Raw genomic sequence first — 25,188 nt, forward strand, 5'->3', positions numbered from 1 at the left:
ACTGGTTGACCAAGACTGACCAGGTACGTGGAACTGGACCAGCTGGCTAGGAAAGGCTAAAAAATAGCATCTCAGTCAAGATAAAAAAGATGAGTAAAAGTTAATGAGACTGCAGAAGGGTGGCAATGGGAGAAAAGCACCTTAGGAAAGAGCAATGTGTGCGTAGGCTTTCAGGTAAGAAGGGTCCTAGTTCCTTGGGACAACAAAAGTGAAAACTGAGCAGGCATGCAGAGGCTGGTAGTGGAGGTTAAAGTTGAAGAGGTATCAGGTCTCTGAAAGCTTTTGAAATCATCTTACGGACATTGAGCTTCATTCCAGGAACTATAAGAAGCCACTGAAGGGTTTCAGGTAGCAGTCATAATCTGAAAAATGCACAATTTTGTGTTCAAAGAAATTATGTCAAACTGTATGTAGTGACTGGATTGGAGGGATCACAGGTAGAAGCAGAGAAACAATTCATATGATGATGTATCAATCCAAGAGAGACAGATGATGGTGGCTGGAATAGGGTTAGGGATGGAGATGGATCAAGGGGAGGTATCAAGGGAAACTTCCTTGACACAGTTTAAACAACGGTTAGGTAAACGTGGCATTTATTGAAATAGAAAACACTGAAACAGGAGCAGAGAGGATGATGTAGTAAGCTGACATTCAAATTCAACAAATATAAAAAGTAGCCCAGCAGTGTCCCATGCTCAATGCCCTCAAAAACACGTGCACAAAATGGAGATGAGAACAAGAGGGGAAAGAGGGTAAGGTAGTAGAAAGCTTCTCATTAATAGTAAAATATGAACTGTGTCAAAATGGATGGTAACTAGGCAAAAGCTAAGCAATCCTACAAGAGGAAATATGAAAACAAAAGTATGATGACTTAAAAGAACAATGTATACCCTGAGAAATACAGTTAGTTCCTAGCTGGACCACAGGAATTCGATGTCAGGGAGGGAGAGAAGAGGGTCAGGCCCACTTCTTAAGGATCTTATATGCCAAAATTAAAAAATTATTTGGCCTTTATCCCAAAGGTAAAAGAGCCTTGAGGAATATAAGGAAGGAAGTGGTATAGGTAGATTGGTGATTTAGAAAACACATTCTGGCAGTCAGTGGGAAGGATAGTCTACGACAGTGGTGTTGAACCTATGGGATGCATGCTGAGCAGGCTGTTTGTATCACTGAAAACTCTAAAAGGTTTGCCATCACTGGTCTAGAATCAGGGATGAATTGGGAAAAGATGGAGACCCAAACTTCCACCTGAGGACTGGTGCAGATCCAGACATGGGAGCTGGAGTTATGAGGGCAGTAACAGTGAAGAAGAGAGCTGAGTGGGTGACTGATACCAGAGAGGGTTTGCTTAGCTGACTGGCTGGAGGCATGAGTCTCTGAGATATGTAATATGTAAAAGATTGGATTTAGTCGAGGATAGAATTAGATATCCAATGCGGAAGAAAATATTTCAACATTGGTAGGTTATTCCAAACTCTAAAGGAGAAAAGATGTAACTGTGTTAGTCAGCTTTTCTTTACTATGACAAAATAACTGAGAAAATAACTTAAAGGAGGAATGGTTTCTTTGGCTTACAGTTTTAGTCACTTGGTTCCTTTGCCTCTGGTCCATGGTGAGGCAGCACATTATGGGAGCCAGCATGTGGTGGAGCAAACTAACTCTTCACAGTGCAGGGGAAGGGGGATAGGGGGGAACATCCATGACCCACTCCCTTCAACTACACCTCCTAAATTTTCATCATCTCCTAATAATGCCATCAAGTAATGAATCCATCAGTGCTTTAACTTATTGAGGAAATCAGAGCCCTCACAATCCAATCACTTCCCGAAGTCCATCATCTGACAACCAAGTCTTTAGCACATGGCTTTTGGAAGACACTGTTTTTTTATTTTGTTGTTGTTTTTGAGACAAAGACTCATTTTGTAGTGCAGGCTTGTCTTGAGCTCACAGTGTAGCCCAGGCTGGCCTCAAACTTGCAGCAATCTTCCTGCCTCAGCCTGGCAAGTGTGGGATTATAGGCATGCACCATCACTCTGGGTTTGAAGACATTTTATTTTTTTGGAAGACATTTTAGATCAAACCATAACAGTAATGATATTGCTGGTTTCCATGACAGTCTTTCATCTCTAAATCATTCTATAGCCTATTTCTTTCAAATACCTGGATTCATATGTCACTTTAGCTTCCAACTAGACTCTGCATTGACTTTATTCACTTATTATTTACTTAATTAAAACAACGACCATTGATTTCAAGGTATTTTGACTGAGGACAGATAAGCAAATAAGATATAATTGACCTCCCCTCAGAGATTGCTTTCTAGCAGGGGCCAAAAGACATTAACCACTCCATTATAAACCATTGAGCTGTATGTCATAAAAGTTCTGAAGAAACATAGGGTATGAGGCAAAGTGTAAGGAGTGGAACAGATTCTAAAATAGGTTTCAGTACGTCTATGTCTTCCCTAAAATCTGAAGCGTAAAACGCTGTGAGAGGAGTGCAGAAACGCCAAGGATAGTAGTTTACAGCTCAAAGGGGTCTTTCACCCCTAAAATGCTAAGAAACACTAGTCCATTTGGGCGGTATTGATACACAAACGTCTTCCTCCAGAGAAAGCAGTGAGTGACCAAGGGAACGCTAACAGTTTGGAGATCTATCTGGTCTACTGATAGTGGACAATTTCTATTCTCAGACATCAAAAGTGACCAGTCTGACTCAACGTCAGGAAAGGCAACGCTATCATTAATTTTAAAAAACACAGTTATTTTTAAAGATCAGAGGTTCACTGGGGATTTCCAGTCACGTGCCCCAAGGCCGACTCTGAATACCAGGGTAGCAGGGCACCGCCCCACTGACACCTTCCCGCACCAAGGAGACAGACTGCTAGGAGCTCCGCCTTTTGTATTTCACCGAGAGAAGTCAGAGAACTCTTCCCGAATCCAGGCCGGGTTTTCAAGCCTGAAGACGGAAGTAAGCGTGAGCCGGAAGTTCCAGAGCCCGCACTAAGAAAGGGGGAGGGGAGCAAGAGAACAAACACAGGGTAGGATGGCGGCTCAAATTCCAATTGTGGCTGCCACTTCCACTCCAGGGATTGCTCGGAACAGCAAGAAGAGGCCGGCCAGCCCTTCCCACAACGGCAGCAGCGGAGCGGGGTATGGCGCCAGTAAGAAGAAAAAAGTATCCAGCTCTGGCTTTGCACAGGTACTCCGTCGCATTCGTAATTTGCGCATGCGCGGGGCTGGGTGGGAACGAGAATGCATGCGTGGGATCGCGAGACAGGGGCGGGAGCGCGCGCAGTGTTGGGTGTGGCGCGCTGCGCTTTGAGGTAGTCTCTAGTTCTAGGTGTGAATATTTTTTTCCCCTTCAGTTGTACACGCGAGATTTGGTTAAAGAGACACCGCTTTGTATTGTGAGGGGAAAAGAGAGGTCATAACTGATAGCCGAAGACCGCCTCTTCTCAAGGTCGCTTTTCGAGCGAGACACCGGACAGTTTTTCAGAAGTGGGTGGGTCTCTCCTGCGTTCTAACTACAGGGACTGTCAGAGGTGCAAAGTGCCCTAATGTCCTCCGTGGAGAAATACGAAATCCCGTTGATCTGTACGGTTCCCCTCGTCCTCAGGAACGTGCTTTTTGACCCTCAGTTTTTCCTCAAGCGGGTTCCTCTTGAGGTTAAGGGAATTAGATGAAATGACTATAAAGCACTGAGCACAGCCTATGGCACAGATTTAAAGTAATCTCGGAGATCCAGGCTCTGCAGTTTCCACAAAGAATTTTCAACACGGTGGCTTGAAAGGGTTAGTATTTTCGCTGGTCCGACACGGTATTCACAGCAGTAAGAGAGCAAAGGTGGAGTGTTGGTGCACCACCGCTCTTGGAGTGTCAGGTTTGCCCAGCGACTGTTCTGTATAGATGGTTACTGCCCTCATATTTGGTAGCGCTCTCCAGCCTCTTAGTACACCATTGGGGTAAGGTTTGCATGCGGTAAAACACACAAATCAAGAGTACAAATCACTGACCTAGTTTGTTTATACACCTGTGGTTGAAGCTCAGCTAAGATAGCAGCTCTAAGGATCTCTAAGTAGCTGGGCGTGGTCCCCCACGCCTGTAATCCCAGCACTCTGAGGAGGCTGAGCCAAGAGGATCCCTGCAAGTTCGAGGCCAGCTGGAGCTACATGGTGAGTTCAAGGCCAACCTGGGCTATATAGCGAGACCCTGTCTCAAAAAAAAAAAAAAAAAAAAAACTGAACTGGGCCTAGTGGCACATGCCTGTAACCCCAGCACTTGGGAGGCTGAGGCAGGAGGATCGCTTCGAGTTCAAGGCCAGCATGGGCTACATAGTTCAAGGGAAGCCTGAACTACATAGTGAAACCCAGTCTCAAAAAACCTAAGGGCCTCAGTAAATTCCCTGTTACCTTTTCTGTCACCACTCTCTTCTGCCCCTACCAGAGATAATCACTAATCTGCTCAAACATAATATAAATGGGATCATATGGAACATACTTTTTTGTTGTTGTTATTATTGGGAATTGAGGAACATACTTTCTTTTGTGGCCTTCTGAGTTCCCTTAGGAAACTGTATTTTTGAGACTCATTCTTATATTGATACTTTATATAATCAGCTGCTGGACATTTGAATAGTTTACAGGTTTGGGCACTTTATTTTTTCTTAGACAAGGTCTCACTATGTTGTCCAGGCTGACCTGGAACTCCCAGCAATCCTCCTCCCTCAGTCGCCCAAGTGCTGGGATTACAGGCGTGAGCTACTGCGTCTGGTTCAGATTTTCGCTTTTATATATAAACTTCAATGAACATTCTTGTTCAAACAAGTCTTTGTGTGGATTTATGCTTTCCATTCTCTTGGTTTTTAGTGGAATTGGTGAATCAGAAGGTAGACACACATTTAACTAAGAAGCTGTTAAATGGTATTTCCCAATATAGTTTCACGATTTTGCATTCTTACCAGCAGAGTATGAGAATTCCAGTTCTGTATCTTCTTGGCATTGCCAGTCTTGAAATTTTGTTGAATAGATAGTGGTCACTCACTGTTTTAGTTATATTTCTGTGATGGCTAATACTAACCACCTTTTCATGTGCTGACCATTCTAATATCTGTTGTGAAGTGTCTTGATTGTTTTATAATTAAAAAAAATTGATATGTGTGGGTTTCTCATTTACTCTTTTTTTTTTTTTTTTTTGGTACCAGAAATCAAACTCAGATCCTTGCACTTTTGAGGCAGGCGGCAGAACCAATAAGAAACCTTTTTGGAGCCAACAATTTGGCTTATGTTTTGGCGGTACTGGGGATCAAACTCGGGACCTCACACTTTCCAGGCAGGCACAGTGCCACTAAGCTAAATCCCTGGCGCCTCGTATACTCGTGATTAGAGTCCTTTGTCAGATTGTGAGTACCCCCAGTATGTCCATGATATATTTTGATATTCAGTTGTGCCAAGATCGCGTAATGTAGCCGGTACATTTTCAGAGAAATTACTCTTTTTTTTTTCTTGGTACCAGGGATCGAACTCATTACTCTTTTGACCCTTTCGTTTGGACACAAGGACTTGGATAGCATTGAACAACTCCCATCACAACAATTCAGAGAGTGGCCACATGACTTACGGATGATGGAAATTTCCAATAACCCAACGTGATAGAAATTTCAATTCTGGTGACCTCAGGACCCTCACTGAGGAAAAGGGCAACCTACTAGATATCCCATGAGGACCTCTGTTTCAGCAGCCCCTTCAGGAGAGGCTGGAAAGAGCAAGGCATTTCCTGGCATAGTGAATTCTTTTGCCTTGACTCTTCTCTTCCTAGCTAGCGTTTTAAGAGATGTAGTAACCAGTTACCCCACTTCTGTCCTCAGCATCCCATGAGGAAAGAAAAGAACTTGGCTTCTGTCTCTGGAAGTAAGCCTTGGATTTTTGTCCTGCCCTGGTTCCCTGATCCACAGCATATGCAGCTATCAACACAGTAACCCCTTGAGAGCTGCCTGGAATTTTCCTGAGATGACCCTCATCTGCACAACTTCTCTGTTTTAGTTCAGTTCAGTTCAAGCAGCAAGAATGGATGGTGTAGTACTGTATTTCAGTTATGTCCCCAGCAGTTTGCTTAAGACATTTCAAAAGAGCTTGTCCCACCCTCCCAAAAATCTCCCAAGAGAAGAGATGATAGATACATATTTTATTAGTTTTCTATTGTTGCTGTTAACAAATTACTACAAACTTAGTGGGTTAATACCCATTATTAGATCATATTCCATAGGTCAGAAGTCCTGGGATAAGATAGACATGTTGGTTCTCCTCATGTATCTCAAAGCTGAAATGAAAAATCAGCAAGCTGAATTCTTGTCTAAAAGATCTGGGCAAAAATTGTATTTAGGTTCATTTAGATTGTTGACAGAATTCATTTCTTTGGAGATTGTGGGTCCCTATCTCCTTGCTGGCAGTAGGCTGTTGCCAACATTCCTATGGAGAATCTTCCTGTGTCTGATCCCTCTCTCAGTCAAATATCTCTGATTTCTCTTATCTCTGACCACTGGATTTAGATTTAAAAGATTTATGTGATTAGAGCACACCCACTTGGATAATCGCCTTTATTTAAAGTCAGCTGATTTGAGACCTCAATTATGTCTGCAAAATCCCTTCACAGCAGTCCTAGATGAGTGTTTGCTTGAATGACTGGGAAGCATATGTACATGTGGGGATGTGCTGGAATTCCTACATATGACATATAAGAATCAACTGGAAAGACAGAATTTCTAACCTTGAGCTAAAGCCAATCATAGATATTCTCCCATGTTGGTACCTTATTGTAACAGGACAGAAAAAGATGACTCAGGCAATGATAGTTAAAGAAGAAGCTAAGGGGCAGAGGGACATGAGGTTGACTTTGAAGGGTGGTGGAATTAAATGGGGATAGTATTCCAGGCTCAGAGTTCTGGGCATTAGATTAACTCTGGTTGCCCAAGGTTTCATCAGCAGGGAAGTGAGTTTTTATATAAATGATTGCATTTCTTGAATTAGAGGGATTTTACAGATCTTTCAGCACCTGAATTTTCCTACTTCAATAATTTCACCTATTTTGTTTCTTAAAAACAAAGTGGATGAAACTTTCATGGGATTTAAAAATTTACAAAGGATGTTTACATAGGATGATATTAGAGTATTTTTAGAGTTTATTTAAAATAACTTGGCCATGTTATTTTTTTCTACAGCTAGATGTAGTTTTTATGATGTATTTGGTGTATAACATTATTTACCTGTTTTTTACTTAGCATTATTTTAGGAACATTTCTCTGTGTTGGTAGTCCTCTCAATTAGATTTTACAAAGTCTAATAAACTCTTTATGAATAATTGAATATTTAGATTGCATCTGGCATTTTTGCCAGTTTTTTAACCTCCCTTTTGGTTTTTGTTTTTTTGAGACAGTCTTGCTGTGTAGTTCAGGCTGGTCATGAACTCACTAGTTAGCTCAGGTTGGCCTTGAATTTGCAGCGATCCCCCTGCCTCTGCCTCCCGAGTGCTACCATCACAGGTGTGCCCCCCCACCATCAGCTTTTTGCCAGTTTAAGTAACCCGTGTATCTCTGTAGTTTTAAACTACAGCCATTTTTTTTTAATGTAGACTACTATAAGACAGATGTAGCTGGTATTTGATTTTTCAGTGACAAGACAAAAGACATTTGTTTCCTTTCCCTGTAACCACAGACAGAAGGCCCCAGTTATCCTGAAGTCTGAGTCTGAGTCATGCAAGCTGCTGTCTGGAGAGACAGCGCCATTTATTTGGGCCCTACAGTTGGGCAGAGCAGACTGAGACCCCAGGCTTGCTGACTCCAATCTGTTGCCGACAGACATGTGCTTCTTTAATAGCATACCAGACCAGGTGTGGTGATGTCTGCAATCTCACCTACTTGGGAGGCTGAGGCAGATGGATTGCACGTTCTGGGCCAACCTGAGCAACTTAGCAAGACCTTATCTCACAAGGGAAAAATAAAAAAGGCTGAGCTTGTAGCTTAGTGCTGACTGGTACCACAAAAAAAAAAAAAAAAAAAGAGAGAGAGAGAAAGAAAAAGAAAGAAAGCTGACCAGGTTTCTTTCCCCTGTGAGTTACATCAGCTCCCAGTGGTGTTGAGCAGGAACAGCCCTTAGTCTAGGCGTTACTTCCTCTCCTGTCCTTAGGGCATTCATGACTTGAGGCAGGACAGTTCATCTCATAAAGTCTCTTAGTGTTAATAATGCTTTCATAATAGAGAAACTATACATCATCTTAAATTTTATTTCATTGCATATGAGCCTCATAAGTTAATCTTCCCTTTGACTAAGGTCTTCTCCTTTTCATCCTGTCATTAGTAGACACTGAAGTCTCCACTGGACTGAAGCCGAGGGGAAGGGAGGAACAAGCTGGAGTAACATGGGTGTGGGAGTAGGGTTGAAGAGGAAAGATGAAAAGAAAACCAGTTCTGGACCTCATGTGGGTGTGTATCTGATTAAAGAAGCAAGAGAGCCCTCCACTCTCAGGCAGGAGCCCTTTGGCTCTGCACTTTAGGGTGGTTTCCCCTCTGGGTCCTTTCAGCTGGACTTACCTGGGTGCCTGCTGCTGAACAAGGAAGAGCAGAAGATGGTGTGAGCTCTGCAGCGCAAGAGATCCACTTAAAAAATCCATGCTTCAGTGCATCATCTTGATTCCTTTCTTGACTTCTTTAGCTTGCTGCCTGGCATGGCTAACTTCTGGCTCTCTCATCATGCCACCCTCCCCTTCCTGTCAGCAGATGTGTCTGTTGTGTAGTACCCTCTCGCCTGGCAGAACTTCCAGACTGTCCAGCCTGTGCTGACTTGCTGCAGTACCTGTGTCTCCTAGCGGCCTCTGGGAAGCTCTCTTGCCTGAATCTCAGTCAGGTACTGCTCCCTGACACTGTCTCCTGGGGCCTTGGGTCAAAAAAGCCTATGTCAGAAGAATCCCCAGCACCCCTTTCTTTTCACTGAGTACTCAAGGCTTTTGTGCTTCCCCAGTAAGAATCACGGAAGGGAAATAAAGAGAAAGGGAGAAATGCAGTATTGTAGCATTTCTGGAGTAGAAGAAAAAGGCTAATTGCATTCTCTGAGGATGGGGCCCTGCAGCTGGGCACACTCCAGGGGTGTGCCTGTAATCACTGTCAAGGCCTTGAGGTTTGGATTTTATTTTGCTTTACAATCTCCTCTTTGTAGCAGTTCTTCTGTAGCAGTTTAGTTTGTTTCTCCCAGGTGGAAACAGTATTGTATCAGTAGTCATATCCTTTATGGAAAATGAAACAATAAAGATGAATTTAAGTGTATCTGGCCCCAGGAAATCTCATTCACATTCCACCTGTTTTCCCTGGATTAAATTTTGATTTTCTCTAGATGACTTTTCTTCCCTTTTCTAATGAGATGCCCACTGGGTGATTCTTACGGTTGTAGTATATACCTCCCCACCCAGTGGCCCTGGCCTCTTGACAGTGTAAGGACATTGATCTGTTTTCTGCTGCGTCGTCTTTTGGTGAACCCTTGGGAATAGTTAGGCTGCTTGGCAGAGTGGTCTCTTCTAACTCTGGCAAGTCTCAGAACTACTCCCCTCATGTTCCTCTGGTCAGTGGCCTGGTCTTACTTCTTTGCACCTGGACCACTACCTCTTAAAAGAGCAATTTCAGTGTAACCACAGGTTTTATATGATGGCAGTTAGGAAAGACTGGGGATTGAGGGAGGCTGAGGGGAGAGGCCACCCAGACAGAGGAGGCAGTGTGAAAAGAGGAGCCGAAGTACGGGTTCCAGGCTCTGGCTGGAGCCCAGGCCCATGTAGTGACACCCTGGAGAGGAGTCTGGGACAGTGTTTGAGGAGCCCATTCAGAGGACTGTTGCAACACAATTAATGCCTCTTCTCCCCCCCAACAGATTCCGTGGAGGGGACAGGAATGCGCATGTGCATTTGCGCCCACGAACACATGCAGACATACACAATCTTGTTGTAAAATTAAAAATACACTTACCTGATAACGTAATCACTCCACTCCTGTGTATTCACCCAAGAGAAATAAAAACACACCACAGCAGCTTTATTTTATTTTATGGTATCAGGGATCGAACTTGGGACCTTGGCCTTGCGAGGCAGGCAGCAGAGCCACTGAGCTAAATCCCTGGCCCTGCAGCTTTATTTGTAATAGCTGTGCCCTGAAAATAAACCAGGTGTTCATTAATAGGAAAATGGATGAATTTTAGCATATAAATATAGTGGAATTCTACTCTGCCCAGTAGTGAGTAAATAGTGAAACACACTGCTGATACATGTAACAACGTGAAAGGTATTGACCAGGAAGGGGCATGAGAGAACTCGGATTGTGGAACTGTTCTGCATCTTGGTCGGAATTTGGTTTACACTATTGGAAACACTTAGAAAACTCAGGAAAGCTACACCTAAGATCTCTGCACTTCACTGTATATACATTGTATCTCAGGGGTTTTTTATTTATTTATTTATTTATTTTTGGTACCGGGGATGAACTCAGGTCCTTGCGGTTGTGCTTGCACTTGCAGGGCAGGCGGCAAAACCACTGAGCTAAATCCCCGGCCCTATCTCGGTTTTTTAAAAAAGTAGTCTGGGAAGATTAGAAATTGTATTAGGGATCAGAAGTTGTTTCTTATTTTGGTTTGCTCCTTTGTGAGTGTTAGCTTAAAGGGTTTTAAAGCTATCAGCCAGCTGGTCAGGGCACTTTGGCTGCAGCCAGCTGACCTGTGGCCCTCTAGCTTCCTCTCCATTTTCCTTTCTCAGAATGCCCATGTCCTGTTGTGCCATTTACACATTCCAGCTGCAGCTTGGGTTTTCTGGCTGACTAGCGCCTTCAAGGACTAGACCCTTTTGCCATAATATTTTAAGGCACATTTGACAAGATCACCAGGAGTTGGGATTGTGTGGTGTGATGGAAATTGTGGGTTAGAATCATCCTGACCTGGGTTTGAATCTAAAGGTCAATCTAAAGGTCTACTCATGTGGCCTTGAACCCATCATGCTGAGCCTGTTTTCATTTCTATAAAGTGAGGACAGTAGCACCTCCTTTGTAGCACCTTTCAGAATTCCAGCTCATGTAGGACAGCCATCCCTGAGCACAGCACAAAGGGCAGCTGGGAAACATGGCAGCTGTGGCCCTGCCTGTCTCTCCTGGGGGCCTCTCTGCAGAGCAGTGCTCCTCATCTGGCAGGGCCTCATCTGGGACTGGGTACCTGCTGGAGCTCTGGGCTCATTGTCTTCCTTTGCATGTCCTGTTTTGTTAAGAGCAGAAGTGGGGAACCTGAGAGAAGTTGACCTCAGACTCTTCTTACTGTGTTTTAAGGGTGTCAGCATGGAAGCCATGAGTGAGAATAAAATGGTGTCCTCTGAGTTTAGCACAGGACCTGTGGAAAAAGCTGCCAAACCTTTGCCATTTAAGGATCCCAACTTTGTGGTAAGCATCTAAGGTATTCTGTTAATTAAAAAAGACATACTTTGTCCTCTGAGCGTGCCGGTGCTGCAGCTGAGGTGGCTCTAGCGGCCTCTTCTCCCTCTGGCCAAGTTGCCACCTTCTCCCCCTGAGCTGTGGTGGGAAGGAGGGGATGGGAGAAGAAAGGCCCTTCTTCATCTTCTAATGTTCCAGACCCTGAGGACTTTGGTGACCCTTGTGGAATTCACTAAAGGATAATATTTTCAGGGTGGGTCATTTGCGTGATGCATCTTCTTTCCCTTTTTATTGGTGTTATGTAAGTTTTAGATGAGGCTTGAAATATTTAAGAGTGTTCCTCAGTTTTCTTAAGTAAATCTAAATTATTGTACTGTGAAGTAGAAAGAGAATACTTATCCTTTCATTCTTGAAGGATATAATAAATTACAACAATTCAGATTATGCCATTGAAAGTTTATTTTTTTATGAATGAGTTTTAGAAATACAGTGTTACCAATATTTTGTAGTCTTTTCGATTTTATTTTGTAATCTTCATAGAACAAGAAAATAAAAAAGATTTCCAGAAGGCTTGCCATGCCATGATTGAAGCTTACTTGAGTTCTCGTGGATCACTAGTAATTTGCAAGGCAGAGACTTGAGATTTGCCCTCAGAAGGGAGTTTAGAACTATAGTCATGAGGTTAAATCTAACTTTTTAGTAAATTTATTTTAAAATGATGAGGTCATGAGTGAATTCTGCAAAGTTAGACCCAATAAAGGATTTGATTTTCTCTGTGCATGTGGAATAGCCTTTTATTTCTATTCTGTCACCACTAATGAATTTTGTCAGTCCAAAACCTTCTTTTAAAAAACAAAGATTATGGGGCTGGGGATTTAGCTCAGTGGTTTCGCCGCCTGCTGCGCAAGCGCAAGGACCCGAGTTCAATCCTTGGGACCAAAAAATAAATAAAATAAAAATAAAAAACAAAGATTAAAGTGTAAGTGAAATACTTTTTTTTAAAAGGTCTCGGGTACCAATGATGGCTGATGGAATGACAGTTATGATTAAGCATAAATGTCAGATTCTTAAATGGTAGTATCCATTGATTTTTTGTTTCTTCTGATCCATGTTTTTAATTTCAGCACTCTGGCCATGGTGGTGCCATAGCTGGCAAGAAGAACAGAACCTGGAAGAACCTGAAACAGATTCTCGCTGCTGAAAGGGCATTGCCTTGGCAACTGAACGATCCTAACTGTGAGCTGTCTAGAGTCTTCCATGTGTTTATAATGCCCAGACTAGTAACTTTCTTACAACAAACCTATGTTATTTTATTGGGTTCCTGTTATTGTAGGAAACAGTTTTCAGCCTGAAAATTTTATGGTGGCCACAATCAGGGGATATTATGTGCTTATTTTCCCTTAACCGTTATATGTTGAATCTGTGTTGTCATGAGTGTGTGGTTTTTAGTGTCACTGTGAAATTTCATTTAGGAGAAATAGGTTCTGACAGGTTAATATTGATGTTTTTCTTAGAAAAGCTTATTATTCAAAAGCCTATTCTTAAAATTTGTTTCCAGAAACAAAGTAGCCCAAGTCTAATGCCAGATTTACAAGAGTTTCTAACAACCAGCCTAAAGGCCAGTGCTTTTGCTCCCTGAGCCAGTGCCTTTCAGAGTAAACACTTTCTGATTCAGGATGTCCAAATCTATCTAAAACGCTGTTACATGTTCTGTTCAGCGTCATTGGGAAATACAGGTTCAAAGATGCCTCTACTTCCTGTCCTGCTGTGCATCTTTCTTGGAGGTGACTCACGGCTGACACGTAAGCTAACCAGTCAGCAGGGTGTGGATGTCTGGGTGCCTAGATCCAGGCAGTGGCTTGTTTGGCATTTCATCACCACCAACCCATGCAGCCTAAAACTGTAAAAGTAGCTTGTGGATGGATGAGTTTTCCAGCAGTTCTGCTAGAATAGAGTCCCTGGTGACAGGGCAGGGCTAGATGTGGAGCTAGCAATTGGCTTATGACACAGTGTACTATTTCTAAGATTCCTCCTTTACTTCTGTGGTTAACCCCCAAGGGATTCTGTGAGTACATAACCAAGGAAGAAAATGTCAGGAATATTATCAAATGTTATTTTTTTAATTTAACTTAATTTTTCTTTTTGAGACAAGGTCTTGCTCTGTAGTTCAGGCTATCTTTGAGCTCACTGTGTAGCTCCAGCTGGCCTTGAACTCATGGAAATCTTCCTGCCTCAGCCTCCCAACTGCTGGGATTATAGTCAAATGTTATTTTAGAAAGAAAGAGAAGGAATTAGAATGTCTTCAGGCCAGTTTAGTCATCTTTTTCCTTTTTTCCAGACTTCAGTATCGATGCTCCTCCATCCTTTAAACCAGCTAAGAAGTATTCTGATGTTTCAGGCCTTCTTGTGAGTATGATTACATCTCTATATGTTAAACATTAAATTGAAAAGATTTCTACCTAGTCAGTGTTCAATGTCAACCACCAGTGATCCTGCCTGGAACCCATATTCTGTGAAGATAGTGGGTTTGTGCAAGGCATTTATGTTACAACTTGTGTCAGCAGCCTGGAAGGATGATTGCTTCAGAAGGGGGGAGACCTGAATTTTACTTCCTTGAAAGAAACAACTATTTTGTTTTTCATTGCCTAAGTTTTAAAAAGCTACATTTTAGGTGATTGATTGTACTTTTTTTTTTTGGTACCGGGGATTGAACTCGGGACCTTGCACTTGGGAGGCAGGCACCAGAACCTCTGAGCTAAATCCCGGGCCTGATTGATTGTACTTTCAAAAAATATTTAGGGTTAGGGGTATAGAAGAGCACCTGCCTAGTATACTTGAGGCCCTGGGTTTGATCCCCACCACTGCAAACAAAAACAAAAATCCTTAAATATCTGCACAGGGCCACTGTGATAAAGATAGTCATGTTCAGACTTATTTTTAAGCACCAGAACCCCCTTTCCAAATGAAATATTTTACAGAATCTACATATCTAAAAGGGCTGAGTCGGCTACCCACTGTGGCCCTTTGTGGATGGCCCAACCCCACCAACGTGACCCCTCAAGTGCTACCGGGGAACACAGTTTGGAAGCCACTAGCAGAGCCAAAAGAGTGGGAATTAGGCAAGTTGCTGAAGCTCAGGAGCCAGAGAGCCGTATTTCTTTATTTGCAAAATGTAGAGCAGGTACAGAACCTGTAAAGATTATTTCCAGCTCTCCTTTTTAATCTTTTCTTCATCTCTTGTAAATTTGGAAAATGGAACTTTTCTCACAGCTATAGAAATGAAGCAGCCACTTTTTAAACTTACATACACATCCTTTAAATGTTGTGTGATTTAATGAAAATGTATGACTTCAACCTCTGTAACAAACTGACCAAATTAATCATGCGAAGGAGAATTGTCTCCTCTGTCATTACATAATATCCTGGTCATTTTCATTGTTCTGAGGTCTATGTTAATATAGCAACATGCTATGGTTTGGGTATGATTTGTCCCCCAAAGGTTCATATATTTGTTTTTGGGTTTTTGTGTGTTTTTTTGGTACTGGGGATCAAACTCGGGACCTTGCACTTGTGAAGCAGGCGCCAGAACCACTAAATCCCCAGCCCCAAATGTTCATATATTATAAGCTTGGTTCCCAGTACGGGAATATTAATGCAGCCCCTAAGAAGTGGGGCTAAACTAAAGTAACTAGATCTTGAAGGCTTCACCCTCCTGGATGGATTCATTCCGTCTCTCAGGAGTGGATCAGGCCTGGGTCTGGTCTTGTAGGGCGAATTAGTTTCCACAAGAGAGCGTTGCTATGAGAACAGTGAGACTGGCCTCTTGCTTGCACACATGCCCCTTCTGCACTTGGCCAGTTCCCGCTCCGCCATTCTGTGGTGTAGCACACTGGCACCGTGCTGTTTGGACCGTCTAGCCGCAGGATCTTGAGCTAAGTGAACCTTTTCTCTTTATGAAGTGCCAGACTTTTTTTGCTTTTTGTTTCGATATTTTTGAGACCGGGTCTCAATATGTTAAATGTTTACCCTTTTATTTCCAGTACACATTTTTAAATAATCTGAGCCTATTTTCAAATATTATACCACTTCATATGTAATGTGAAGCTCTTATAATAGCTTATTTTCAGTTACAGTCTTTCATCCTTTGTGGTCATATAGTTTATTTTTGCATATGCTTTAAACACAAAATAGTTGCTATTAATCTTTGCTTTGGTTGTCTTTTAAAGAAATGAAAATAAGAAAAAAAAAGTTTATTTTGCTTTCATTTATTCTATTTTCAGCTTTTTTCATTTCATTGTGTACATCTAATTTTCAGCCTAATATCATATTTGTTTCTGCCAAAATGACCTAATTTAGCATTCTCATAGAATAGAGGTACTAGCAACAAATTCCCTCACTTTTTGTTTACGTGAAAAAGGATTTTGTTTCTCCTTCATCTTTGAACAATATTTTCAGTGGATACAGAAGACTGGGTGGACAGTTTATTCTTTTGTTCCTTTCTTTCTGTCTAAATGTCATCCTTTTACTTGCACGGTTTCTGTTGAAAAGTCTGGTGTAATTCTTACTTTTGTTCCTCTCTAATGTTTCTTTTTTATTTGACTACTATCAAGATTTTATCTTTATCTTTTGTTTTTAGTAGTTTGAAGATAACCATGTCTAAGTAACATTTTTTTGTTATTTATTCTACTTGAGGTTCTCAGAGGTTTATGTGTCTGTGGTTTAGTATCTGTCATGAGTTGTACAAAATTCTTATTTTTTCACATATTTCTTTTGCCTTCTCTTCTTCTGAGATTCCAAATATGTGCTTGTTAAACCATTTAATAGAGTCCTAATAATTCTTCGATGCTCTTTTATTTTGTTTATTTTGATTTTTAACTTTTATTTCTTGTCGATTCCATTTGTGTAATTTCTATCAGTGTGTCTGCAGGATATTTCCTCACTATACCAAGTTGCAAAGAGCCCATTAGAAGCATTCTTCATCTCTATTACTATTTTAATTTCTGGCTTCATTTGAGTCTTACAGTTTCCATGTCTCTGGTGAAATACTTTCTAGTTTTACGTATTGTCCTTCCTTTAACTCATTTAACATTTAAAGTGTAGTAGTTTTAAATGTTCTGTCTGATAGTTTCAAAATCTGTCATATCTAGGTCTTTTAAAACTATTTGATCGCTAAATATATATGTACAAATAAATATAAACTATGTATACTTACATATAATATATAATGTATATAACATATACATATTATATTCATATATGTTCCTCAAAAATGTATAATAGCTGCTTTAAAAGTGCTTTTTTACTATCGCCAGCATTTCTTTATTATCTCCAACATCTCGTCCAGTTTCTGTTGATTGCTTTTCTTTTTAACTATGGGTCACATTTTCCTATTTCTTTGCATATCTACTAGTTTTTTTATTGTGTACTGGACATTGTGGATGTTGCATTGTACAAACTCCAGATTTTGTTATCTTTTTCTGAAGAATATTGATTTTTTTTTTTCCCCTGTAGGTAGCTCAATTACTGACCAATCACCTTGAGTAGATATAGGATTAGTTTTGCCTAATTTTTTAAGGACAGGTCTATGGAAAGCCCAAGATGTTCTTCAAATTCCTTTAACTAAGTTGCACTTAACTTCTAAGCTCCTTATTCTCTGCTTTTATTGGGAGGGGGACAGTACTAGGGATTGGATCCAGAGCCTTCACCCTGAGTTATCCCCAGCTCTTTTTTTATTTTGAGTCATAGTCTCACTAAGTTGCCCAGGCTGGGCTCACACTTGTGATCCTCCTGCCTCAGCCTCCCTAAGTACTGGGTTTATATGCATGCACCACCATGCCCAGCTTCCTCTGCTAATACTATTGCTGTTTGGTGTTAGGCTTTATTTTGGTGGGATTTGAGTGGGCCTTACTTAGGGCAAGGTTTTTACTCCTAAGTTGTAGCTTTTATCCAGAGGCCTCGAATGTTGTAGAGATCTCTATTCTGGTGGGGCTGGAACTTCAGTGACTCTCAGCATTGCTCAACCTCTCAAGTCTGTGCTCCTTTTTATCCACTTTCCAGGAAGATTGATGCAATCCTTCCTTGAGCATGCATAGCCATCGCAATCCCAAGAAGACTTTTACTCCCCTCTAGTGCAGCTCCCCATATTCTCATGCCTAGCTTGCAGATTCCATCTGTTTCAATAGCCCCGCAATCTGGTCTCTGCCTCCACGCTCAGTGGATCCACTGTGTTCTGTTGAGCTCTAGCTCCTTCCCCCATAGTCAGAATTATTGTGGCAGAGAGAGTTGAGGTGATCCTGGGTGTCATCTTGTGAACTTCTCTTTTCGTAGTCATTGCAGCCTTGTGCTATCTCTTGTGTGTTGCCTGAAAATAGTTGCCTTGTGTATTTGCCCCATTTTAATAGTTGTTTATGGCAGGAAAACTAGTCTGAGACCCATTATTTTGTTATGGCCCAGAGTAGAAATCTCTCCCTGTGTTGTTTTGAGCCTTTGGAAGCTGTGATTTAAGGCCAGATGTGGAGGCTACCCCAACAAATGCCAGCTTTGTTCTCTCCATTTCAGTCGCCTCGCCTGCTAGTGCCTTGGTTTTCACCTATTAGGAAGTGAAACAGTATTGTTGAGAAACACTGATCCAGCCCTCTTTCTGTTGTCAGCAGAGGACTTGCCATGGTACACATGACCTAAAACCTCTTGCACCACTGCATGTGAGAATTAAGAAATTCTGAATGCACAAATCATTGAATGACAATCCCATAGAATAATTAGCAAAAAAAAATAACAACTTGGAGTTAGAAGACCAGAATTACCAAGGCCCAACAAGTAAGTATTTGATCTCACTGGTAATTAGGAAAAAGATTCATCAAACAGGGAAGGAATGAAGACATTTAATTATATATTTTGACACCAACATAAGGAATTGGATATGCTCATATATTCCTGTTGTGAGGTAGGAATGTGCATTCATACAGCTTCTTTAAAGAACAACCGGCACTGTCTTTTGAGGTGAAAAAGCAAAAAGCCTATGACCTACAGTTTTCCTTGTAGCTCCCTCAGAAATAGGATGCAGAGGGAACTTCACTCAGATACTTGTGAGATACTGTATTAGCAAAATGTTGGAAAGAACATAAAGGTCTATCATCAGGGATATTTTCATAGTATTCTGTGAGCCGAACGCATATTTAACAACATGAGTAAAGTTGTAAGATATGTTGTAGATAGAAAGATGTAGAGCAGTGTAAAAAGTGTGGTACCATTACATAAACACACACACACACTACACAGACTCCCAGAGTAATTCTCTTGAGTAATTTCTCTGTGGTGTTTATTATGTGTGTGAGGATATAAATTTTTTTTTTTGGTACCGGGGATCGAACTTGGGTCCTTGTGCTTGTGTAGCAGGCAGCGAAACCACTGAGCTAAATCCCTGGCCAAGGATATAAATTTTAAAAGTCTAGAAAGATGCCCACATAGTAGTGGTTTCTTCAGCACAAGGCAAAGTATTTTTGGGTGGAAGGTGGTGGCAAAAGGGTAAGACTTTAGAATTATTTGTAATGTTGCAAACTTTTGTAGAGGTGAACATGGCTCATTGTATTACTTGTGTAATTTATTTATTTATTTATTTTTTACTTGTGTAATTTAAAGTTATGTAATAAAAAAGTAAACCTAGCTCGTGTTTACACTGACACACCTGTCCCCAGCCAGCCATGTAACTGTCTCCCTTGTGCTTGTGCATGGCAGGAAGACATAGAATATAGAAGTGTTAGGGCTCTAGGTGAAATGGGAGCTGTGAACACTGCCTGTCACCCCCTGCTCCCACCCTGCAGCAACAAAGCCTAAAGCTGTTTGCTGGTTTCCCTATAGGAAGGTGGCCTTTGATTCATCTAGGTTCAAGCGACAGAATCAGAAAAGAAAGGACTATAGAGTTAAAGTTTTCATTTCTTCAACTCCAGGGTAACACTTGACATCCTTCTTTCTGTTCAAAATTGGTTGCTGGCTCCTGGGTCAGGTCCAATTTGTTCCAATTTGTGGAGATGGTTTTTGTTTTCTGGTGACCTTTTTGTTGATGCCACGGGATCTCTGTATTCCACATTGTTTATTCAGCAGCCTTCTTGGCAGTGAGGTCTGGACTGGGGCTGGCCACCTCAGCACAGTTTGGTGGTTAGAGTGAGGCAGCCACAGAGTACAGCCAGGCCGCAGCTGGTTTATCTGTGAAGTCCAGATGATCCACGCCAGATGCAATGCCTGCACCCAGCTTGAAACTTCAGGGCAGCCTCCCTGCCACTTAGTTATTCCAACTGCTTCACAGCCTGTGCTCTCCCTCAGAAGAGACTTGTCACTGATTTTCTTAATTAAGCCTTCCCTTATCTTTAATGACAGATTAAAGGAAGTGTGGTACAGAAAAGTAATACTTAGAGTAAGCCAAAGGATCAAAGTTTTATTTTATAGTGAGCTTTAATTATTCTTAGCTTTTTAGGAATAAATCCCATTTTCCTGAATACTTCAGGGAGATCCCCAGTGGCAGGATTGAAACTTTTTAGAGCATGAGAAACCTATGACTCAATTCCCTCTGGCTTCTTGCTTCTTCCCCTTCAACAAACCACAGAGTTACTGAGAATCTGGGTCCACACACAGATGACAACAGTGGAGCAGACAAGCCACACTTGAGTAATTGGACATTATCTGTCTAGACTTTAATGGTATCTTTTATAATTTTTAAAAAGGAGCTTAAAATTACTCACCGGTGTGTTTTCTTTTCCAAATTCTATAGAAGCCATGTGCTTTGAGATATATAGTAAGTAAATTTTTTTTCTACTTCACATTTGGAAAAAACAGAACAAAAGAGAATTTTGATATATCTGGGAAACAGATTCTCTTTTCTGTAATGGTCCTCATCATCTATTTATTTGTTCATTCATTCATTCCTCCATTCCTGTGTTGTACAGATACTTGACTGAAGGCTCCCTGTGCACTGTTCAGTGTGCTCTTGGGGCTGCTCTACAGTGGTAAGCAAAGTATGGTCCTTCTTGTGGAGCTAAACCTTAGTCAGTCACCGACCCTCAGAGGAACAAAGACAAGCCTTGCACTGGAGAGCTCTGTGGTGTGTAGAGTGGAGGGTGGGTCCTGACCTCCTGTGAGAGCACAGATAAGGCTTCTCTGAAGGTGGAGTTGTGAGACTGAGCCCTGAAGGATAAACGAGTAATTACTGAACACTGTGGGCCAGACAGGGTTGGGGTCTCCACCAAAGAAAACGTGATGGGCATGGCAGGAAAGAGGCTGGGGTGGTCAGAACCAGAGAGTGGGGATGTGTGGCCGAGAAGGAGAGAGAGAGGCCCAGAGCCTAAGGAACCACTCTGAGGACTTGGGCTTTTGTCCCAAGAGCAGAGAGGAGCCATTTTGAGAGATTTTGTGCTGAGGAGTGACATGATCAGAATTATGAGTGACAAAGATAACCCTGACTGCAGTTATACGATGACCCAGGGAGCTGTGGAAGTGATAGGGCATGCATGACCTGGAGAGGAATGCATGGGGGTGGGTGGGATGCAGCAGGGAGGGGCCCATCATGCACTGGGGCATCTGCTGCCCTGAGGAACCCAGACCTGGAATATTTGTTGGAAGGAGGAGGGAGTCTGAAGGCAGAGAGGAATGACTATCATGAATTCCATCTTGGACTTGGTGCTGGCAGCCCTTGAGGCACCAAAAAGAAGGCTCCTGAGTCTGATGTGGTTCTTCCTCCAGTCTGTACTCTGAAGTGTTTCTCAAGTCTTGGAAAATTAACAAGTCTTTGCCAAAGTGAGCAATTTAGTGTTCGTGATGACAGTAAAACATAATGAACATATTTCACTTCCAGTAAAATAGAAGAAAAATTTTAAACTTGTGATTCAGTTAAAATATCACTACCAGTAACAACTTTCTGTCATTCCCTGTGCCTATTTCTTACCCAGGCCAACTACACAGACCCACAGAGCAAGCTGCGGTTCAGCACCATCGAAGAGTTTTCCTACATTCGGAGGCTGCCTTCTGATGTCGTCACTGGCTACCTGGCCCTGAGAAAGGCCACGAGCATCGTTCCCTGAGCCTGAGAAATGGAGACAAAGTGGAAACTGTTTCAAAGGCAGACTTTGGACTCATGATTTTGTTTTATGGAAACAAGCTTATTCTGCTGTCAATCTGAAAATGTCAGTTCTGTGCCTTGGAAAGAATGTTTGGCTTTGACTTAAGAGTTTTTTCTGTGTTTTCCCTCCAAGTGTGATATTTCCTGTTGAATTAAATTATACTTCAGTTATTTCCTCAAGTAAAAGTATTTGACAAGAAAATACAATAACATTGTGCTTTTTATTTAACCCAAGAAAGTCCCCCAATTTTCATTTCCAACTTGTGAACTCTTGTCTAACCTTTAAAGACTCCGCAATGAATCTACAACACGTCTGGATTATTCTTGATCCCAGTGGCTCCTTTTAAGAGCATGTCAGTCTTCCCCTTGGATCAGAATGCTCGGAAGAGGTCCAAATTGGGAACGGAGAAGAAGGACCTGAGCAACTCATCCTGTCCCGCGGGGCCGGCCCTGGCCCTGTGCCTCAGCCTCTTCATCTCTGGAGATGTGGGAAGCAGCATGGGCACTCTCTTTCTGAAACGCAGTCTGGTCTTGGTGTAGAACTGTTACTGTTTACATATGAAGTATGTAATGTATTCGAAGTGTGGTCCTTGACCTGGTTGAGAACTAGATGTCCCCTCACGTCTCATGTATTCAGAGATGAGGCTTGTGAAAGGTGATTGGATCATGATCCATTGATGAGTGAGTTCATGTGCTGTTAGGAGATGGGGCCTGGTTGGAGGGACAGCTCACTGTCCTTTGTGTGTCTTTGCTGGGTATATCTCACTGCCTGCCTCCTCCCTTCTCACTCTGCTTCCTGGCTGCCGTGAGGTGAGCAGCATTCGTCCACCATACCCTTCCACTATGCTGTGTCTGCATTGGAGCCAGTGAAATATGGAATCCTCTGAAAACCACGAGTCAAAATTTAACCTTTAAGTTGCATTGTCAAGTATTTTGTCCCAGTGACAGGAAAGTAACTTATCTAGTCCCCAGTGTGGCATGTTTTGGATCATGAGGGCTCCAGCTTCACCAGTGAATCCATTGGTAGATTCATAATTTGATGGCATTATTGGAAGATGGAAGAAACTCAGGAGGTGAGGCCCAGTTGAAGGGATTAGGGATTAGTTGAAGGGAGCCTGTCCTTGGGGACTATATCTTGCCTGGCCCCTTCCTCTCAGTCTGTCTCTCTTGTCTCCTCCCTTCTCTCTTCAATCTGGCCTCCTGTCTGCCAAGGTGAGCTACTTTGCTCCACCATATGCCCCCACCATGATGTTCTGGCTCATCGGGGGCCTAGAAGCAGTGGAATCAACTGACCATGAACTGAAACCTCTGAACCCATGTGCCTCCAGCAGCCCTCCCCAGGCTTAAAGAAAAACAGCCAAGTCAGCTGGGAAAGCAGCCTACTGGCCGATGGCAACTACCCAAAGCCTGGAGTCCCTTCCTCCAAGTGCAGCAGCTTCTTCCCAACCACAAGTCATGACAACAGGAGGGTGATGTGTAGTTTTTTCTTTTCCCATGAGAAAGAACCCGAGGTGATGCAGGGGAGGAGGGGAAGCTTTCCTAAGCCCGTGGTCACCGAAGCCCTGGAGTCTCTGGTCCCAGGGTTCTTAAACCTGATTGAGCATCAGGATCACCTGAGGGTGTGTGACAGATTAGGAACCTGCCCCCAGGTGTTTGATGCAGTATGTGGTGTGGAGCTAGGCCTGAGAACCTGCATTTCTAACCAGTGATACTGTGAGGTGGACTCTTGGTAAAACTGAAGGTCTCCAAGGCTGCTGCTTGGTTCCATCCTGGCCCCTGCACTTCCTACTGACTTGCATCCTAGGAAAACCCCCAGCTTCCCTTTCAGTAGAAACAAGGAGAAATTAAGCCAAGGGCCCTTCCTGCTTTACTTCCGTCTTCCATTATGTGGAGAAAACTTGGAGCAGAGCCATTTCTTTTCCATGAAGACCCCCTGAGATGGGCATTTCCAACGCTGACACTGGGTTCCACCTCAGACCTACCTATTCAGAGATTAAGGGAAGCCCTGCCCTGCACATGCCCTCCAGGGAGGACCCTCAGGCGCTTGCTCCCACAGGCCTCTCAGAGTTTCTGGGCGTGTGTTCTATGAACCCTCTCTCTGTGAGAGCCACCCTGCGATGTGCTGAAATGCAGACTCCTAGGCCACACCGAGACCTTCTGACTGACCCAGGGAGTGGAGCTGGGAATCTATCTGACAGGTATCGCAGTGTGACCATGGTGCACACAGGAGTGTGAGGGCTCCTGCCTTCCACAGGCAGAAGGCAAGCTCATGGAATGGACACCTTGCTCCCTGTGCTGTGCCCCACCATGCTTTCCCCATGGGCTTTTATTTTATTAGTAGTATTTTTTTTCTTACTGCGGGAGACCTGTGCATTCCAAAGTTCAGGTCATTTCTCACCCCAAACTCCAGAGGTCCAAGCAGAGCCAAACGAAGCTTCAAGCTGCGAATGTTTCTGCCATGAGTCCTTCAGGTTTGGGTACAGGTGATAATCAATACTGTGCTGATATAACTGTCCGTGTCCATGTTGTTGCCCAGTGGTTCTCAGCTCTGTCTGCACACAGGAATCACCTTTGGGGTCAGGAGATGAGGGAGTCTTGAAAATAGCCAAAGAGTTTTTGGATATTTTGTCAGCTTTATTACAGTACAATTTAGACTCAGTGAAATTCACTAATTTTAAATTATGATGCAATGAGTTTTGAAAAAGGTATATAGTTGAGTCTCCATCAAAATCAGCATATGAAATTGTCAGCATCCCAAAATGTAGAAGCTGATTTGTGCATGTGTGGCTCTATTTATGTGTGTGTGTGTGTGTGTGTGTGTGTGTGTGTGTGTGTGATATGGGGCATTGAACTCAGGGCCTTCACGCTGAGCTACATCTTCAGTCCTTATTCATTTTTATTTTGAAACAAGATCTCACTAAGTTGCTGAGTTGCCCAGGCTGGCCTCGAACTTTCAGTTCTGCCTCAGCCACCCAGAGTGCTGGGATTACAGGCATGCACCACCATGCCTGGCTAGAAGATTTTTTTTTAGTCATTCAGAGTTTTAATGAAATATAAATGGAGGAGCTATGTTTCAAGTTTGCCTCATGTTCATATTTAATTTGTTACTAACTAAATCCATTTTTCCTTGGTTAAAAAACAAAACAAACTCAACCAGGTATTGTGGTGCATGCCTGTAGTCCCAGCACTCAGGAGGCAGAAGCAGAAGGATTGGTACAAGTTCAAGGCCAGCCTGGGGTACCTAGTGAGTTCAAGACCAGCCTGAACTACATAGTGAGACCCTGCCTCAAAAAACTTCACTGGAGCATGGTGGGACACACTTATAAACCCAGCACTCGGGAGGCAGAGGCAAAGATTACTGCAAGTTCAAGGCCAGCCAGAATACATAGACCCTATCTCCAAAAGCCAAAGAATCAAAAAAAAAAGTAAACTCAGACTCTGATTTAATTGGGCTGAGCACGGGCCTGGGCATAGCATATTTTAAACTCTTTTAATGCTTTCAATATGCAGCCAGTGGTGAGGACTCGTGCTCTAACTACAAACAAAATATCTCACAAGGATACATTTCTATTGCCAAATCAAAATCAGCTTTCTCTATCTCAGGGTTATGGACAATTTGACAGAGGCTTCAGTGTGTG

General features: G+C 42.6%; 1 protein-coding gene across 3 annotated transcripts; it reads left to right on the forward strand.

The window, feature by feature from the left end:
* The first annotated feature begins 2,855 nt into the window (after positions 1-2,855).
* Positions 2,856-21,752, forward strand: Ino80c (INO80 complex subunit C). Of its 3 annotated transcripts, none has more exons than XM_004855217.4 (5): positions 2,856-3,201; positions 11,341-11,451; positions 12,567-12,678; positions 13,781-13,848; positions 21,381-21,752. In XM_004855217.4, the coding sequence occupies exons 1-5, from the start codon at positions 3,046-3,048 to the stop codon at positions 21,510-21,512; spliced, it is 579 nt and encodes a 192-aa protein (XP_004855274.1). In that variant the 5' UTR covers positions 2,856-3,045; the 3' UTR covers positions 21,513-21,752. The 3 variants fall into 3 exon arrangements, with proteins under 3 accessions (XP_004855274.1, XP_012931471.1, XP_012931472.1); XM_013076018.3 differs by lacking the exon at positions 2,856-3,201 and adding an exon at positions 3,278-4,174; XM_013076017.3 differs by lacking the exon at positions 11,341-11,451.
* The last annotated feature ends 3,436 nt before the right edge of the window (positions 21,753-25,188 follow it).

The sequence above is a fragment of the Heterocephalus glaber genome, unplaced genomic scaffold (assembly GCF_053883595.1).
Source record: "Heterocephalus glaber isolate CG9 unplaced genomic scaffold, H.glaber_assembly_v1.0 deba00000331, whole genome shotgun sequence".
In the NCBI taxonomy this organism is placed as follows: domain Eukaryota; kingdom Metazoa; phylum Chordata; class Mammalia; order Rodentia; family Bathyergidae; genus Heterocephalus; species Heterocephalus glaber.

Bases quoted from the DNA above. Each gene is read 5' to 3' on its own strand.
- Ino80c (XM_004855217.4), top strand. From the start codon at position 3,046: ATGGCGGCTCAAATTCCAATTGTGGCTGCCACTTCCACTCCAGGGATT. The intron at 12,679-13,780 runs GTGAGCTGTCTA...CCTTTTTTCCAG, and splicing joins GCAACTGAACGATCCTAACT to ACTTCAGTATCGATGCTCCT. The intron at 13,849-21,380 runs GTGAGTATGATT...TTTCTTACCCAG, and splicing joins CTGATGTTTCAGGCCTTCTT to GCCAACTACACAGACCCACA.